Raw genomic sequence first — 16,582 nt, forward strand, 5'->3', positions numbered from 1 at the left:
ACTCAGGACCCACATTTTTATTTTACAACGAACGGCTTTATCCATAACAACCCCAAAAGTCCTCACTTGGACGGGAATGACTGGAGACAGGACAGTTTTGCTTGGTAGTTGAAACTGAGTGGTATTAATATATTCTTTTCTAAAATCTCAGTATCTGTCATCAATGGATTACAGTACTTGAGTGACTGCATATTCGGATGTTTCTCTTTCTTTGGGAGAATTGATGGAATTCAAACATCATCACAGTGACATCTAGTGGAATAAAGCCTGTGTGCATCTGTGATTTTAAAGTGTAAAGAAGTAAGTTACACTAGCATTACATATCAACACTAATATGATTTCATGAAAACACAGGTCAGAATAGTTGTGTATTGCGATTTCAAAAAGGCTCATCACTGAAAATGTATAACATTTTGTTTAATTAAAAGTCCTCAGAAATGGTCTTTAATGGAAAATATGTAGCAGCATTTTATTTTAAAACATCAAATAGATTTACATTTTGGTGGTGGGGAAACACACCGCAGGTTGAGATAAAAACAAAAGTTAAATACAATCAATACTTTAGCTTCTAAAGCCTGGCTGGTTCACTCCATTTAGGTAGCCAAGCTACTGGTCCCTACGCAAAACATGGCCATGCTTTGTCTGACAAAATGGCGTTGAGTAGAAACATAAAACAGGAGCAACACGCCATTCATCTCACTCTCTCTCTCTCTCTCACACACACACACACACACACACACACAAACTCACACTCCCCCCTCCATCATGCAAAGCCCACTTTTATAGCAGCACAGAGAGCCAAATATGACCCTAGGAATAGTTTTTGGGCGAATGAGGCCACTAATATCAAAACAGCACAAAAACACACACACACCCACCCACACAAACTCTAAAATCAAGTAGAGAAACCATAAAAATGTCCATTCAATTTGGCCTCTGCATAGAAAATAAAAAACGACAACCATGCCACGTAGGTTTGGTTGGTAATTAATGCAACCATTTGGGTGCAATGATATTCAAAAAGAGAAACTCTGGAGCCGTCCCATCCTGTACAGCCCTTTGCGATTTCATCTAAACTGAAGGTTTAAATAGGTAAGATTCCTGTGGGGATAGGGGCCCATCCAAACTATCCTCGCTGTGTGTCAGTGTTTTCCCCAATTTAGTCAAAGTCCCTGCATGCACCCACTACAGAGACATTTAAAAAGCATCTGGATCCAAGGAATCACCATGACTTAGGAGAAAATACCATTTCCATCAATGACTCCCCAGTGAAAATCCATCTGCAAGGGTGTTGCTGTTCAGAGTCAACACAGTGGAGTTGCTTTTCTTCCTCTTTCAACTATGATGTAAAAAAATAAATCTAATTAGCAATTGCCGTCTTGTCAGTTTCAGTGTTTGCTTCACTACTTTTGAGGCGGCATTGCACGGATGGAGCACCAATCCTGGGCCTGATTTTCAGCACTGCGGTATCCACTCGGACCAACTCTTCAGTTTTCTCACTGCTTTGGGGGGGGGTCAGGACGCCGGAAGGTACCGGACAGTTGCCGTGCTGCTTCAATTCTGCATCCTGGTAAGAGCTGGCCTTGTCCTGTACAAGGCAGAAACCCACAGATTAACAATGCTGTCCCGGGAAAGGCCGCGTACAGACACGTGACGGTAGAAACAGGTTCTGTCCTTTACTTAGACTAGTGAAAATATTTGAATGATGTGGAATTTTAATCACAGGAGTAGATCTGCATTTGAGGCTTTTCAGAAGCTAATTCCACGTTTTTTGGAGAAAATATTTAAAGTATTTTTACAAATGTGTTGAAGGGAATGTAGAACTTTTGTTCACATGACCCTTTCCATTATCCCTCAACAACCCTCGGCTGAAATGTGGTTGAAAGAATTTCAGATGTGTCAAGTTGTGAGTTAAAATGCTCCCGTTCGTTTTAAGATCACTTGTCAAGTTTGTAGATCACTGCAAATTCTAAATAGTAATTTTACAGGCAGGAGATTAAGTTTTTCTCCAATTGTTTTTTTTTTTTTTTTAAATATTAAAACGCCAATATTCTGCTCATAATTGTATTTTGAGGACCAGAATAGGTTTACATTAGTTTAATTTTAGAAAAAAAAACCACCATATTTTGTTGTACCGCACATTGCTGCAGATCCTGTTTTCACCCTATGTGTTTGGGTCTCTGTTTTAGTTACAGAGTGAGACATCTCACTTCTATCCTATCTTTGTTGGGAATCACACATGCGCAGTAGCTAGGTAAGATCCCATCAGCTAGATAACTCTCTCCAGCTTTGGTCAGTCCAAGGCAGGATTAACTGGGAGACCTCTAGACCAGGGCCACTTGTGCACTACCTGCGGAACAGGGACAGGAAGTAGTTCTTTTGGAGATTATGGTCAACTAGTGCGAGTTGTAGCAGTGTTTTGCCGCTGAGAATGAGCTAGCATGCTAGCGCTGGCATGTGCTATGGTTAGCCACCTCATCTCGGCTAGTGACGTAGAAAGCCGTGCAGATTTTGAACAGCTCACCCGGAGACTGAAGGCAGAGGACATTCAGAAACCGGCACTCAAAACAGCATGGATAGTTTTTTTCCAAGTTGTGTATGCGTGTGGAAGCACCCGAGACACAAAATAACACCCCAAATCCCAGAAAAAGTGATTTTCTTTCTCCGTAATATGGGCACCTTAAAACTGAGAAAAATGATAGTGTTGTATTATCATTGCAATGCTTTCACTTACCAGCCACGTAATGTAGGAAGCATGGGTCTGGATGTTGTGCATGTCATCTGCAGGGATTCCCGTGAAAGTCTTCATGGACGAGCCACCGACCTCCCGCAGCGCCATGGCAAATGGCACCATCCACCTCACGCACTCCTCTACCTCCACCCTCTTCAGAGCTACACGGACAGAAGAGCAACAAAAGGGAGAAGTCAGGGAAACGCAACAAGGGTAACACCTACAGAAAAAAAATAAAACAAACATTAAAATCCCCAATAAGGGAGGAGCTTTTCTACCTGAGACGTTTTCCACCAGCTCCAGAGAAGAGAAGTGAAACAGGGCTGAAGCAGCGAGGATGCCATTAGAAAACTCAAGGCAACGCACATCGAGCATACACAGGTCCAACAACTACAAAAAAAAATAAATAAATAAATAAATAAAAAACTTTCATTAAACATCAGAGCATACGTTAGAATTAGTACAGAATCATCTGTGGTATTTCCATAAATACTGTGTGTCCCCCTTTCTTTCCCAAAGATGAACATTTATGAATGTTATAATAATAATAATAATAATAATAATAATAATAATAATAATAATAGCCACACTGCAGAGCTGGTGACTCCGTAGGTCAGCAATGGATGTGACTAACGCTAGGTACAGACTACACAATATCAGCCATAGGGTCTGGGAACCAACATGTACTCTCTCGGCCAAGAATTTATGACTATATAGGTCTAATAATGCCGAATTTACACCAAACAACTTTAATATCGAAATGAAATCATAAGAGTTGCTACAGTCGGGTGCTCCCATCGTCTCAATCGATTGGTGTAAGAAGGTCATACAACTCTTTTATCCATCTTGACGTTCCGACACAATCATATGTTTATTATTATCCTAAGTTTGAAGTCTTGGTAGTTTAGTTTAATCATGTGAACATTAACAAATGGGTGCGCTCCCTCCAGCATAAAAGAAAGAAAGCAGCAAACGCTAGAGCTGGCTTTTATGGTTGCTAAGCCAAAAGCTAAAAAAGGGAACGTTACCGTTACCGACGTTTTAACAGCAGATAAACGCAGACCTCTGGGTACTGCTGCCATTTATCTGCATGTACGGCAGAACAGAAAATCTGCAAACTTTCCCTTAAGTTACCAGCTAACGCTAGCTAGGTTACATTTTTCACAACAAATCTAGTTGTATTCTCGCAATTTGTGAACCTGCAAGATTTCCAGTCTTTACAGATGACAGTCTTTAACATTAGATGTGAGATGATTGTCTTTAGATGTGAGATGGCGTCAGACTTCAGTTGTTTCAAAGTCTTTTTAAAAAGTGTATGGTAGGCATAACCCGACACAGTGACCATTTTAACAGACAAAGTAAAAAAACGTTTAGTGTAGTAATGTAAAAGTGTAGTTTAAAGTAAAAGCTCAACTGGTGATAATGTGTAATCCAGAAATCACATAAAAGCGACTTAGACATGGGTTTACCATCGCAACAGGTTGGTAAAGCATTTAAACCAAAGGAAGAGAGATTTAGACCCAATACAGGCTCTTTCTTTAATCAAGTCCTCACTCAAAAGTGCTCACAAGACTGCATTTCTCCCCCCCCCCCCCTCATGTTTACAGTCACTTTCTTGGACCAAGACAGACACCTTCAATTGTGCAAATGAGGTGAATTCACAGTGTCTCAAATACTACTACGACTAGATACCGCTCTCTAATGCAGCCCCACTTTGCTGTTTTTAGAAACTAGAGCTGGATTTTTACTCAACTTCTCCTTTTATAGGATAAGAAAAAAGAAAGCCTGTGGTAAAGAAGGCAGGTAGAATGGTTGTGTGTTATTGAATCATCTAATAGAGATCAATTTATTAGTAAGGTGGGGGGGGGGGTGACAACAACAAACCTCTGCAATTTGTGTAAAAGTAGTCTGGGGGTATTTGGGGATGAGCAGCTCGTCTGTCTCTTTCAGGTAGGCCACTTGCATGTAAACATTGAGCCAGGAGATGGGAGTCTGAGGGCTGAGACTCCACTTCAGCTCCTGGGTTAGAAAAAAATTAAAAAAAAAAAAAAAAGCAGACATTGTTGATGTTAACCCATCACCAACAGCAATACAGTTACTGGCAATTTAAATCTAACCAAGCTCACGGTTGTCCACAGATCCAGGTATGTGACAACAAAACAAATACCTTATGGACAGACATGCATTTCTAAAACTACACGTGAAAGACATCATCTACCATTAGGGATTTAAGTAACTCAAGCCAATCATCGCAAGATTCTTACAATTTACATACTGAGATCTACCAAAATCTCGTCAGTTGGGTGAGAATGGGTATGTAAGTTTTGTAGATCAGTTCACACTGACATGCGTCATGGATCAATGAGTAAAGTGTTCCATGTTCTTTACCTTCATAATAATGATTTCCATACTGAGAATCTCATCTTCAGTGCAGGCTTCATCTGTAACGTAGGCAAACTGGTGGACCTTGGGAGGATACATCTCCTGGGGGATGCAAAAAAAAAAAAAAAACAGGAGACAAGCATTATTACAACCAATAATACAAACCAACAGAAAAAAGGGGCAATGCAACAAAGATGAAGTTCCTAAAGCAAGCCCACCACAAAGATGAGAAAGAACAGGCTACTTAACAAGCAGGGGTTTTATTTTCCAAGTCACGCGTCTGTACAGTCCAACTCTTCTTACCTCTACTTTGGCAGCGATGAAGAGACAGGTGATGCCTATGAGCTGCAGCGTTGATTTGAAGACGTTTCTCTGTGTGGCCATGAAGCGATCAAAGTAGTCTTGAGCGAGGTGGTACGACTCCCTGTGCAGTTTGTACACTTCACTCACCTAAAAACATGCACACAGGCAGAACATTAATGCACTGGGGGAAAAAAAAAGTATGAAGACGTTGCTTAAATGGTGCTAAGGGTGTATGATGTCTTGCCATCAACACTTAGAAATGTCACAAATTGATTCACCATTGTTGTGTCTTTACTTACATGTACATACTGTTGCTGTATGTACTATATGTATTAGGGCTGGGTTTATATATAAATATATTTGAATGATAGATTCATAAAATCCAGAGTTATTCTCCATCTGTATCAGAGACCTAAGGAATCCTATGTCATGCTATCTTGTGGGTAAAAGCTTAATGTTCCAATGAGGCAACATTTTGGGGGGGAGAAACTGGCATGGCCATTTGAAAAAGGGGTTCTCTTAATCTCTCACCTCAACATATCTGAATGAAATGTCACTCAATACTCACTAACAATAGAGTTGCACTTTACTGTGCTGACTGCAGTAGTGTGTTCACGTTAAATATGAATTTGTATAAAAAAAAATGAAACTGCTTTGGGTCAATTTTAATGTAAATATTCAACGCTTTTAACAATTTCGCAGGTTAGAGGAACCTTGTACAATTGGAGAATCTCTTTCATAAGATAAATTGTTTTTTGCTAAATAGGGAACACTGCTAAGCCTTTGACATTGATGAGTCTAATCAGTGTTGACAGAAGAAAAGAAAAAAAAATAGACATCCAACTTCTGTGGTGTTAGACAGTGCAGGTTGTCTATTACCGGTAAAGCATGTACATTTGAAGGATTTAAAGGGTAAACATGTCCATAGTGATTTTTTCAAGTGACAAACTTTCCCAGCACAGCTGGGTACAAATCACACTGAGCTGTAAACGGTTTGGGGTCAGGAGGTGGTACCGTGGATATTTGTGAAGTTCGTCAATGGGCGAGTTTTTTTTCTAATTAATAGCAAAATGCAGCAATACACATTTGTTTAACTGTTGGAGGGCACATGTAACATTTAACGGGTTGCTGCATCACTGGGCTTGTTTCACCATTTTTGGGGCTTGTTGAGTGGAACCGTGTATTGACATTCAGGTACTGATACTGTCAGTGTACACCACAAAAACTATATTTGGTTTCTTATTGGGCTGAATTTGGTGACGCTGCTCTGTGTTTTCAGTTCTGGTTAAGGGATCACCTTGGTCCAATATACAGTTCATGGCTGTGAGATTCCTCTGTTACCTGTACACTGTGCGGCATGTTTGTGTATTGTCATAGCAAACTAACAATATTTTGTTGTTTTCTAACCATCGTCATTGATTCTCTTATTTGTAACTAATTGAGCGCCAATAATGTCCGTGAGAAAAATCTATGCAGATTTTTTAGTTGTCATTTGTTTTCTGAAATTTGAAATGTTTCGCGCAGTAGATCAAATGTATTCCTACTAGAGTGCGGATCGGGACGGATTTTTCTGTCCGAGCCCGGCCCGCGTCCGACAGAGCAGTAACCGAACCCGACAGGCATTAAGATATTTATGTCCGAGCCCGACCCTAGCCCGACACGGTTAAAATCGCATTTGTTTCTCATACTAATGACACATGTACGTTTGTTTGTGTGGAAAGCCGCTTTTATTAAGCAATTGTAGGAAGGCATTCGGAAATGTCAACAGATGAGCGCATCAATGGGTAATATTTGACATTTATTTTAATCCAAAAACGAACATTTGCATCAGGTGAAACAGGCCCATTGGTTACCTACATAATAAGCTGTTTTAAATTCAAAATGTTCAATGCCTTATCGCGCTGATGTGATCGAGCCCGACCCGAACCCAAGCATCCTTTCTAAAAATCTGTTCGAACCCGGCCCGGCCCGTCGGGTACCATCGGGTCCTGTTGGGCTCGGGTCGGGTATCCATCCTCTAATTCCTACATAAAAGCTACAAAACAACAATTCAGAACTTAAAATTGGTGTACAATCTAATAGATCCAACCTACTACAATAAATAGACAAAAAGTATTGCAGCGTTTCAATTTACACTATACTCTGAAACAACCCTTCGGATCTCGCATCTATCGGATGAGGTTCCAGATCATTTCCATTCAGCCCTTAAGACCAAAATTAGTAATTTACAGTTTAAAATATGAACACAATCCAAAACCAAAAAGGCTAAAGCAGATAGGGTCTTTATTTTATGTGATTAGGCCAATCAGATTGGTTGATCTTTGTCAGAAACCGGAGACCTCATCGGTCCTTAGCAGCTCATTATTTATCTTTGAACGTGGGGTTTTCTCACTGCCACATACTGTTGATAGTATTACTCGATTGTTGTGCCACAGGATCTTTACTGATAATTACCAACAAAACACATTTGCATTCTCTCAATAACCAGATGATGAGTAATCAGTACATTGCCATTAGAGTTAGCGCTACAATCATGAAATCTAGTGTGAGGTTCTGTGATTCTGCATTTTAACTCCAATGCCGTCCATAGAAATCTATGCCTAGAAATCTAAAGCTAAATATGCCTAAAGCCTAGAAATCTGGACGCACCCTAGCGGCAGTAAATGTCATTTGCAGCCAGGGTCAGCCTAGTAACTCTCCATTGGCTTGCAAGCTGGAAAAAAACTAATTCTAGTCAGGCCAATCACATTGTGTATAGAGTCCATGGGCGGGCTTAACATAATGACGGCAGAGTTGCGCCGGTTCCGTGGGAATACCCTGCTACTTGAATACAAAGATGGCTGCTGGCAAATAATTTTATAATCTTTGAAAATCGGCTTTGGCTGCGGCTCTGGAAGACTTGGAGTTAAGCTTTTCTTTGAGAAAAGAACAAAGATAAAAACGTGTTTCGTCGACCGGATACGGCAAAAGTTTAATCTCTCAACTAGCATTGCTCTGGTTGGTGGGAGCGCTATCCTATTGCATGCAAAAAGAATTTGAAAGGCAACAGTTTATCCCGCCCCTCAGATTGAGCCCTGCAAATGATGTGTTCCCACACCAAACATCTTAATGTGGGTCTAACTTGTCGGGCTAGTCCACACCTGCTAATTGGACACTTTAATAATAATTATAATAATAATAATAATAAGTCAGTAGTAGAGTCCTTTTGCCCACAAATAAAAGCTGAAATTATCAAAATGAAAGTGTACTATGGTGTTGACAAGGAGAGAGATTAACTGGTCACCAAGACATGCTACAGACCTCCATGAGCCAGTCCAGGAGAATTGCCCTCATCTTGGGCTGCAGATGAGGATGTTTCTCCATCACATGGACATCCCTGGTGTAGGTCTTATCCTTCTCCAACATGTTGTTCCATACCACATCCTTACTGGCCCAGCTGATAAATCAGAGATGTACACAATGGTAAAAATCAAGGATTCAACTCTTGACTTTCCCCCTTGTTGTGCAATGCTGTGTCATTTGTATTTTAAGAAGTAAAATGTGAAAAGTTAGACACAATTACAGAGTAGGGAATACTGTGAAGGAAGACATACAAGTTAAGCCTAGAAACATGCCCAGGCATTAGCTTGATTTGTCAACCATCTGTATGTGCTTTGATAGAACGGGTGGCTTCAAAACATGGAGCCAAAGTAGAGATGAGATAACCGAAAAAAAAAAAAATAAATAAGTACTCACCACAACGCAGGAAGCGGGGCGCAACGCACCGGTGTTACAAATACGTTGTTAAAGTTGTAGTGGGGGAAACCTGCGTTTATCAGGGCAATCTCTTCCTGATCAGGTGTGGGAATCCACCTCTGTGGGCTTGTGTACCCAGCATCAGGACGCCAGCCCAGCTTCAGGGGAAAGAGGGAGAGCAGAGATGAGGAACAGTCACAGTATAAAACATGTTGTGGTAGGGCCAACACTCTAATAAGCTAACTGCGACCATTAAAGCCTTAAAAAAAAAAAAAAAAAGGGAAGACAGACTAGGACTGTGAGATACTAATATTGTGACTTTGATGACTGCATTTTTTCGGCAATTCAGTTGGTGCTAAAAAAAAAAAAAAAAAAAAAAAAAAAAAAAAAAAAAAAAAAATTGTATTTAGTACCTAGACCCTACTATGGACACGCCTAATCAGAGATCAAGTGTAAAGTGCTAGTTAAGGCAGAATTAAGAATAGATCAGCCAATATCTACTTGAGGAATGAGCAACCAAGGTTATATCACAGCAGCTGGGCAAAAGACACATTAACTGAAATGAGGCGAGAATTAAAACTGGGGTGAAGCACATGTTTTGGAAGTGTGGAAAGATAGCCAAGCCTACCTCACATTCACGCTGCTGCTTCTTCTTCGTCATCTCTGCGACCTCCTCATCCAGATCTTGTAAATACTGAAAATCAAAAAAAGGATTTTATAGTCAAAGCATTATTAAATGCAACTATAGCTATTATGCAATACAATGTAAGCTGCATTGATCAGTAATACTTGAATGAATGAAGCACAATACACTTACTTGCCAGCAATGTTGAATATAAATGTGTGTTATGTGACACCAGTTTTACATAGGTTTTTAATTAGGCCTACATTTGCAACCTAGCCACAGCTGAAAATGGGGTCAAGGCTAGTTATATAGGCTAGTCTGCAAGCCTTTCAGACTACTTACAATGGCAACATCTGCCTTCCTCTTTCTCGGTCGCACTGTAGTTTCTTCGGGTGCCTTGGGAGCAACAGACCTCGGTTCTGTCTCTTCCCTATAACAACACAGTAGCTGTAAGGCTCCAGCGTCAACATAAAACACTTCAACAAGTTTGGACCTACATGTTAAATGTGGTCTAAAATCAGGTCCTATAGCAACAAGCTAACTAGCCGAATGGCTAAGCTCCATCAACTTTTCTTTCTGTCGTCACACACTTTGATTGACGCGCTAAAAGAGTCACGAATTAAATAAGTATTAAACTCACCGTTGTCCTCGCATTATACTCTGAGGGATGTGTGTCAGTTTGGGAGTAAACCTGTGAATGAATTAATTCATGTTTTATTTTGCTGTTGCTAAAAAAAACAAAAAATACACACTCCCAACCCCCACTCTCAACTCCCTCCTTCTGACAAAGCCCAACTCAGTCTGGCGCGGGGAAATGGAAACAGTACGCAATTAAAAGTCGCCAGAAAGTACCACATAATGCAAATATGTTCATGAAATTAAACGGTGACTAACATTAGACATTACAGTAGCTGCTAAACGTTGTTTTATCGCGTATTTTTGTTTCTAAGAAGAAGCTATTTCCCTCCACTAACTTTGGACAGCTGGCTTGCCACATAATGGCCGAACGACAGGCACAGCTGAGACGCCTATTTTTTTAATTCATCCTTTTAACAGTACCAGCACCGGGCACCCAGCTGAAAAGAGGCGGAATTTAAGTATGAACATCCATGCAAAGCTTTAACTCATTATCTAGTTAACTTATTGCGGTTTAGTTAGCTTAGCTACACAACGAAGCTTCCCCAACTCGATGCATTAGTAACGTTAGGTTTCATCCACTCACCTCAAGATTCTGTCCTTGAAGTTCACTCTTAGCCACGTCTAGAAAAGAAATACGAGGGATGTGTAACTTCACCGCCTGTTGTTCGAACTCGGGGTGCTGTCTGTGCGAGTGTGTGTGTGTCTCCAGGCCGGGCTAGTTCCTCTGAGCTGGCGCCTTGCACAGAAGAACAGATGACTTGAAGCATCAACGTCAGAGAGGAGTGGATTTAACTTGGCGCTAAACCCCCAGCTTCACCGCCTCTTTGTGCTCTAATTTCAACTCAATTCACCACGGTTTGACATATTCATCGTGTGTGGAGTACATGCTTCTGATTTGGAAGAGATATATTGAGCTGAATAAAACAACAAAGAAGTTATAAGTTAACCGGCAAAACGGGAGGCGTGACTGTTGCGGTGACAGCTGCAGGGGCGGGGCTTCCGAAGAGGAAGTGCCCAGGCACCGCGTGGCTACTCTGTCAGATGTAAACAAAGCCGTAGTCCTTTCGGTTTAAGCCTAAAATAAAACTTCACACGACCAAATTATTGTAAGGTAATGGAGGCTTTTCGTTCAGCGAACTCCACATATGGTTCTCCCTCGCTGTCACCCTGGGCGCATCTGTTATTTAGCAAAAAAACAACATGTTAGCACGCACGCGGAGGCTTCCAGCGGACGCCCATTTCCAGCATGGGTCGTCATACCATAGACATACAGTATATGTTTACTGTATATATACTGCAGGTCCCCATTTTAAATCCAGATGGTTGAGTAATGTACACAGTTGTTTTCTTTATTATTGATATGAACTTTGAAGACAGAAAAAGAAGGTTTGTTATTTAAAATCTTGTTTGATTGAACGAAACTGACCCTTGGCCAGTCACGTGATCCCCATGCTAGAAAAGCCAAAAAAACAGATTGTTTTCTCTCTCTCTCTCTCTCTCTCTCTGCTTCCAAGAGGTTCCACATAACGGGATCATGAAGTTTTTGGACCTTTTTGGGCGCCTAAAATCTGTGGTTATTGGGATGATTCATGTTAAAGCCTTACCAGGTATGAATGCACTGACCTGTGCCCTTCAGTGTTCAAATGTCCATTAACAGTGGTGGAGGAAGTATACACTTCCTTTACCTACTGTAAATTAGACTAATCCATTACCACTGTCTTGTATTTCTGTGTGGAAAATCATAATTTGTAAAGTAACCATAACAGTCAAATTAACACAGTTGAGTAAACTGTATACTATTCTATCTGCATTATAGTGGAGTAGATTTGTAAAATGGAATGAAATAAATTAAGTACAATTAATTCAGATTTATATATTTTTTGAATCACTGCAAATTTGGGAGCAGATCCTTTACTGTAAGTAAAAGTAGCCTACTAATACTACACTGTGGAACTACTCAAGTACAAGTAAAAGGTCTGCATTGAAAATGTTACCTATGTATAATTATGTGAGTATCACCAGGAAAATGTACTAAAAATATGAAAAGTAAAGGTACTCGATGCAAAAAAATCCTCACAATTTAAAACAGTTGTGTGTTTTAATATTCTAATAATTTCAGCTGGACTTGAAGCCGTTATGTTGTCTGGCAGTTTTAGTTATAATAATACAATCATATTTTATGAACTACATGTGTCATTTGTAAAGTAACTAAAGCTATCAGATCAATGTAGTTGAATGTAAAGTACAATATTTCTCACTGAAATGTGGCGGAGTAGAAGTAGAAAGTGACATGAAGATTAAAGTAGAATTACCTCAACATGTGTACTTAAGTACAACACCTGAGAAAATGTACTGCACATCGTGATATCCAGTTGCATTTTATTTACTCTAATTACACATTCAATTTAATTTTAACGTCACTTACACTGCAATATTGTTTCTTGTATCCTGGCAACCGCACTTTAAAATACCTTTATTTGACGCCCTTTTGCTTACTTTCAGTCTACCTTATAATCATTGTCTATTGTTTGCCTGTATTTCTTGTGTGTTTACTTGTTTGTGTGTTTTTTTTGTTGTTGCTGTTATTGAAGAAAATCCTGCTGCTGTAATAACAACATTTCCCAGTTGTGGGATGAATAAAGTATAATCTAATCTAATCTCTAATCTATTTCACCACCGGATATCTCATACTGCTGTTTGAAACCAAGTTTCTCGTGTATTTCAGGCACCCCCCTGGGCTGTATGAAAATGTCCCAAATCACTGAAGAAGCATGCAGGGAGGCCGCCATGTACCGTGACGCAGGGATTGTAAGTTTTTCCATACTGTGTTTAATTGGATTCCTTACACTTTGACGTATTCCGGGGGCAAGACAGTAACCGTTGGCTGTAATCCCCTCTTTCAGGATGGTGTGATCATTGAGAACATGCATGATATCCCTTACTCATTCTCCGTGGGCCCTGAGGTGTCCGCCTGTATGACCGCAGTATGCGCTGCAGTGAGAAGCATGTGTCCAGGCCTGCCGCTTGGGGTCCAGATCCTGTCTGCTGCTAACCAGCCGGCTCTGGCAGTAGCTCTGGCTTCAGGTTCGGTCTTTACTGGGGCGGCAACTAACAATTATTTTCATTGTTGGTTATAGTGTAAGCGAAAACTGAAAAAGAGTCTGAGAAAGTGACAAAAATGTCCAATTTTTTTGGTTTATGAAATGTCAGGAAAATGTGAAAAATGTCAAGCAAGCCCAAGATCCTCCAATGTCTCGTTTTGTCCACAACTCAAAGATATTCAGTTTACTGTCACAGAGGGGTGAAGAAACTAGAAAATATTCAAAATATTTAAAAAGCTGGTATCACAGAACGTTGAGATTTTTCATTTAAAAAAAGGACTGAAACCGATTTAATCAATTACCAGAATAGTTTGCGATTAATTTCATACTTGATAAGTAGTCTGTATCGACAATGTTCCACTTCCGGGATGGAAGCCATTACACTGATTTGTGTTTTATACTTTTATCACATTCATGTAATTTATAATCATGCTGACACCCATGTATCAAATGAGGCTGATCATAATTACTGTTGATCATGTTGACGTGATATTCATGATGATGATGATGATGATGATGATGATGATGATGATGATACAATGATGAAATCAGGGGGTGTTAACTCTATACATAGAGCTCACCTGGGACAGGTGAAGAGGTGTGTCTGCCTTCCACAAGACAGGACTTGATGAGACAGGTCTGACCTTTGTCCCTTTTTCTTTACTAAACTCCTGAAAGGACTTTGGTTAAACCTATTTCTTTCTTTTTTTTTCCTTCTCTAACAACTATCTGCGTTGAACCCTTTTTGTTGAATTTTTATGAACGTGTTTTGCAAAATGTACTATCAAAACTATATGGATTATTCATTGTGGCTTATTCTTGAAATTCTATGGACAATCTTGAATATTCATCACAGTCGTGTAATTTATAATCTTGCTGACACCTACAGGAAATATCAAATGATGCTGATCATTATTACTGTTGATCATGTTGACGTGATATTGATTAGATTAGATAATACTTTTAGACAGAATGTAAAGTGGCGTCAAATAAAAGGTGTTGTAAAGTGCGGTTGCCCTGGTACAAAAAACAATATTGCAGTGTAAGTAAGTGACGTTAAAATTAACTTAAATATCTACTTAAAGTAATATAGCAAAAGTAGGTAACCATAATATGAATTATATTTACCTGTGACTATAAACAATATTGTAAAAAGTAAGAACTTTTAATGGTAAAATATAAATACAGACAATAATGATGATGATAATGGTGTTGATGATGATACAATGATGACGTCAGGGAGTGTTAACTCTATATGAAGATGTCACCTGGGACAAGTGAAAGGGTGTGTTTGACTAGACAGCGGAAGGGCTATATATTATATATTATGATTTATATTTTGCAGAGGCACCGTGGCTCTATCTGACACTTAGCACCGCCCAAGACGATTGTGATTGGTTAGAAAGAAATGCCAATAACCAATAAAATAAGCACGTTTTTTGCCCATCCCGGAGTGCTGTGTAGACTAGCCAGACCTTCCTTCGCAGCATTGTGGAGGAAGGTCTGGCAATGTGAGACTACTTGACAACTAATTGATTAATCTTCTCAGTTCTAGTCTATAAATCCATTAAATTGTTCTCGGTGTATGAAGCTATAATCATCTGCAGCGAAAGCTTTTAAAACAGATCAGAGGTCTTTAATCATCTGGTATCTTTGCAAAAGGGTGAAACAGATCTTCATACCAAACAATACATCAGCTGATTACTGTCTTCACACTTCACATACTATAATTTAAGATGTTTTGGTCAGTTAAATGAGTTACTGTGTGTTTGGTTTTCAGAGAGACTGCTTACTTTCTGAGCAAAGGTCAGCTGCTCGTGTGTCAGACTTAGCCGAAACGTACCTGTGTTTGACAAAGTAATAATGTCATAATATTCCTGTATGGTCACAGGTCTGGATTTCGTCAGGGCTGAGGGTTTTGTCTTTTCTCACGTGGCTGATGAGGGTCTCCTGAACGCCTGCGCCGGAGACTTACTGAGATATCGCAAGCAGATCGGAGCCGAGCACGTGCACATCTTCACCGACATCAAAAAGAAGCACAGGTGAGATCACCTTCTCTACAGTTACGTTAAAAAGTACAACCTGATGAGCCACTTACATGCCAAAAAATAACCTGAAAGCTAGGCCTGTAACAATTTTTTACACAATCTCGATTTCTTTGTTTAACCGCAATTAATTACTAAATTAGCCAGGGTCTTAAGGCGAGTTTAGATATGCAGAATTGTAATTATATAAGTGATTATTGATTGGACTATATATTTATATAATTATTTCAATTGTTAGTTGTTGGAACTTGACCCTAAACGGGTACAATAGAAACCAAAAGTACCAGTATAATATAATCATAATATAAGTTGTATTTCAAATGGCACATTTTACAGGACCAAGTGCTAGGAGTAAAATTGTTAAAAACAAGACAAACAACTCTTAAAAGAACAAGCGTTAAAAAAAATGAAAGACTTCTGTAAAACAATGGACAGATGTGGCAGATGCATAGGTTAACTCTAACCCCCGGCTGTAATGCTTGAGAAATCTCTTATTCGTCACTTCTAGTGAAAATGTTAGCTCTTTAGAGGATTTTTAACTTTGGCTCAGACCGGCATTTCCTCCATTCACACTGAAATAAAACACATATTGAGTTTGCACGTTTTGATGGAATCTTCGGGTTTAGAAATCTGACCCAGCGCTCATTGGGTTAATCAAAAATGACGACTATAGCTACTATCAAAATGAGATAAAAGCCTTTGTTGATTATTGCGATACGCATTTCCTGCAACTCAACGTTAAGAGAACTAAAGAATTAGTAATAGACTGCATTAGAAATAAGATCACAGCTGAGACAGTGGAAGGTGTAGAAATAGAAAGAGTGAACACACACAAGTATTTGGGCATTGTTTTTAACCCTTGTGTTGTCCTCCCGGGTTCAAAAACAGAAAAAAAATTGGACATTTTTGTCACTTTTTCAGCCTTTTATTTTTAGTTTTCACTAATACCACCTTACTACCACTAGTTTTACACTACTTTTTGGAATTTGTGGTCAATAACCCTCATTTATATGGAATTATA

The 16,582-nt window shown here is 39.5% G+C and overlaps 2 protein-coding genes across 3 annotated transcripts in view; one reads left to right on the plus strand and one right to left on the minus strand.

Annotated features, from left to right (window-relative positions):
* Positions 1–396: 396 nt before the first annotated feature.
* On the minus strand, positions 397–11,417 carry ccne1 (cyclin E1). Its single transcript, XM_032510931.1, has 12 exons — positions 10,999–11,417; positions 10,417–10,467; positions 10,119–10,206; positions 9,780–9,845; positions 9,152–9,309; positions 8,717–8,852; positions 5,417–5,563; positions 5,120–5,215; positions 4,616–4,750; positions 3,010–3,121; positions 2,735–2,892; positions 397–1,588 (listed from the first exon to the last, which is right to left on the minus strand). The coding sequence occupies exons 2-12, from the start codon at positions 10,428–10,430 to the stop codon at positions 1,361–1,363; spliced, it is 1,338 nt and encodes a 445-aa protein (XP_032366822.1). The 5' UTR covers positions 10,431–10,467; positions 10,999–11,417; the 3' UTR covers positions 397–1,360.
* Positions 10,564–16,582, plus strand: part of zgc:162297 (uncharacterized protein F13E9.13, mitochondrial) — a 13,389-nt gene continuing 7,370 nt past the window's right edge. Inside the window, exons 1-5 of one of the 2 annotated variants that reach the window (XM_032510932.1) lie at positions 10,564–10,636; positions 11,929–12,022; positions 13,141–13,223; positions 13,319–13,499; positions 15,408–15,558. In XM_032510932.1, coding sequence (XP_032366823.1) covers positions 11,950–12,022; positions 13,141–13,223; positions 13,319–13,499; positions 15,408–15,558 — 488 coding nt within the window. In that variant the 5' untranslated portion in view covers positions 10,564–10,636; positions 11,929–11,949. Of the gene's footprint in view, positions 10,637–11,432; positions 11,529–11,928; positions 12,023–13,140; positions 13,224–13,318; positions 13,500–15,407; positions 15,559–16,582 lie in introns of those variants that run through there. The other variant, XM_032510933.1, reaches the window with a different exon arrangement.

Source organism: Etheostoma spectabile, unplaced genomic scaffold (genome assembly GCF_008692095.1).
Source record: "Etheostoma spectabile isolate EspeVRDwgs_2016 unplaced genomic scaffold, UIUC_Espe_1.0 scaffold285, whole genome shotgun sequence".
Taxonomy (NCBI): Eukaryota; Metazoa; Chordata; class Actinopteri; order Perciformes; family Percidae; genus Etheostoma; species Etheostoma spectabile.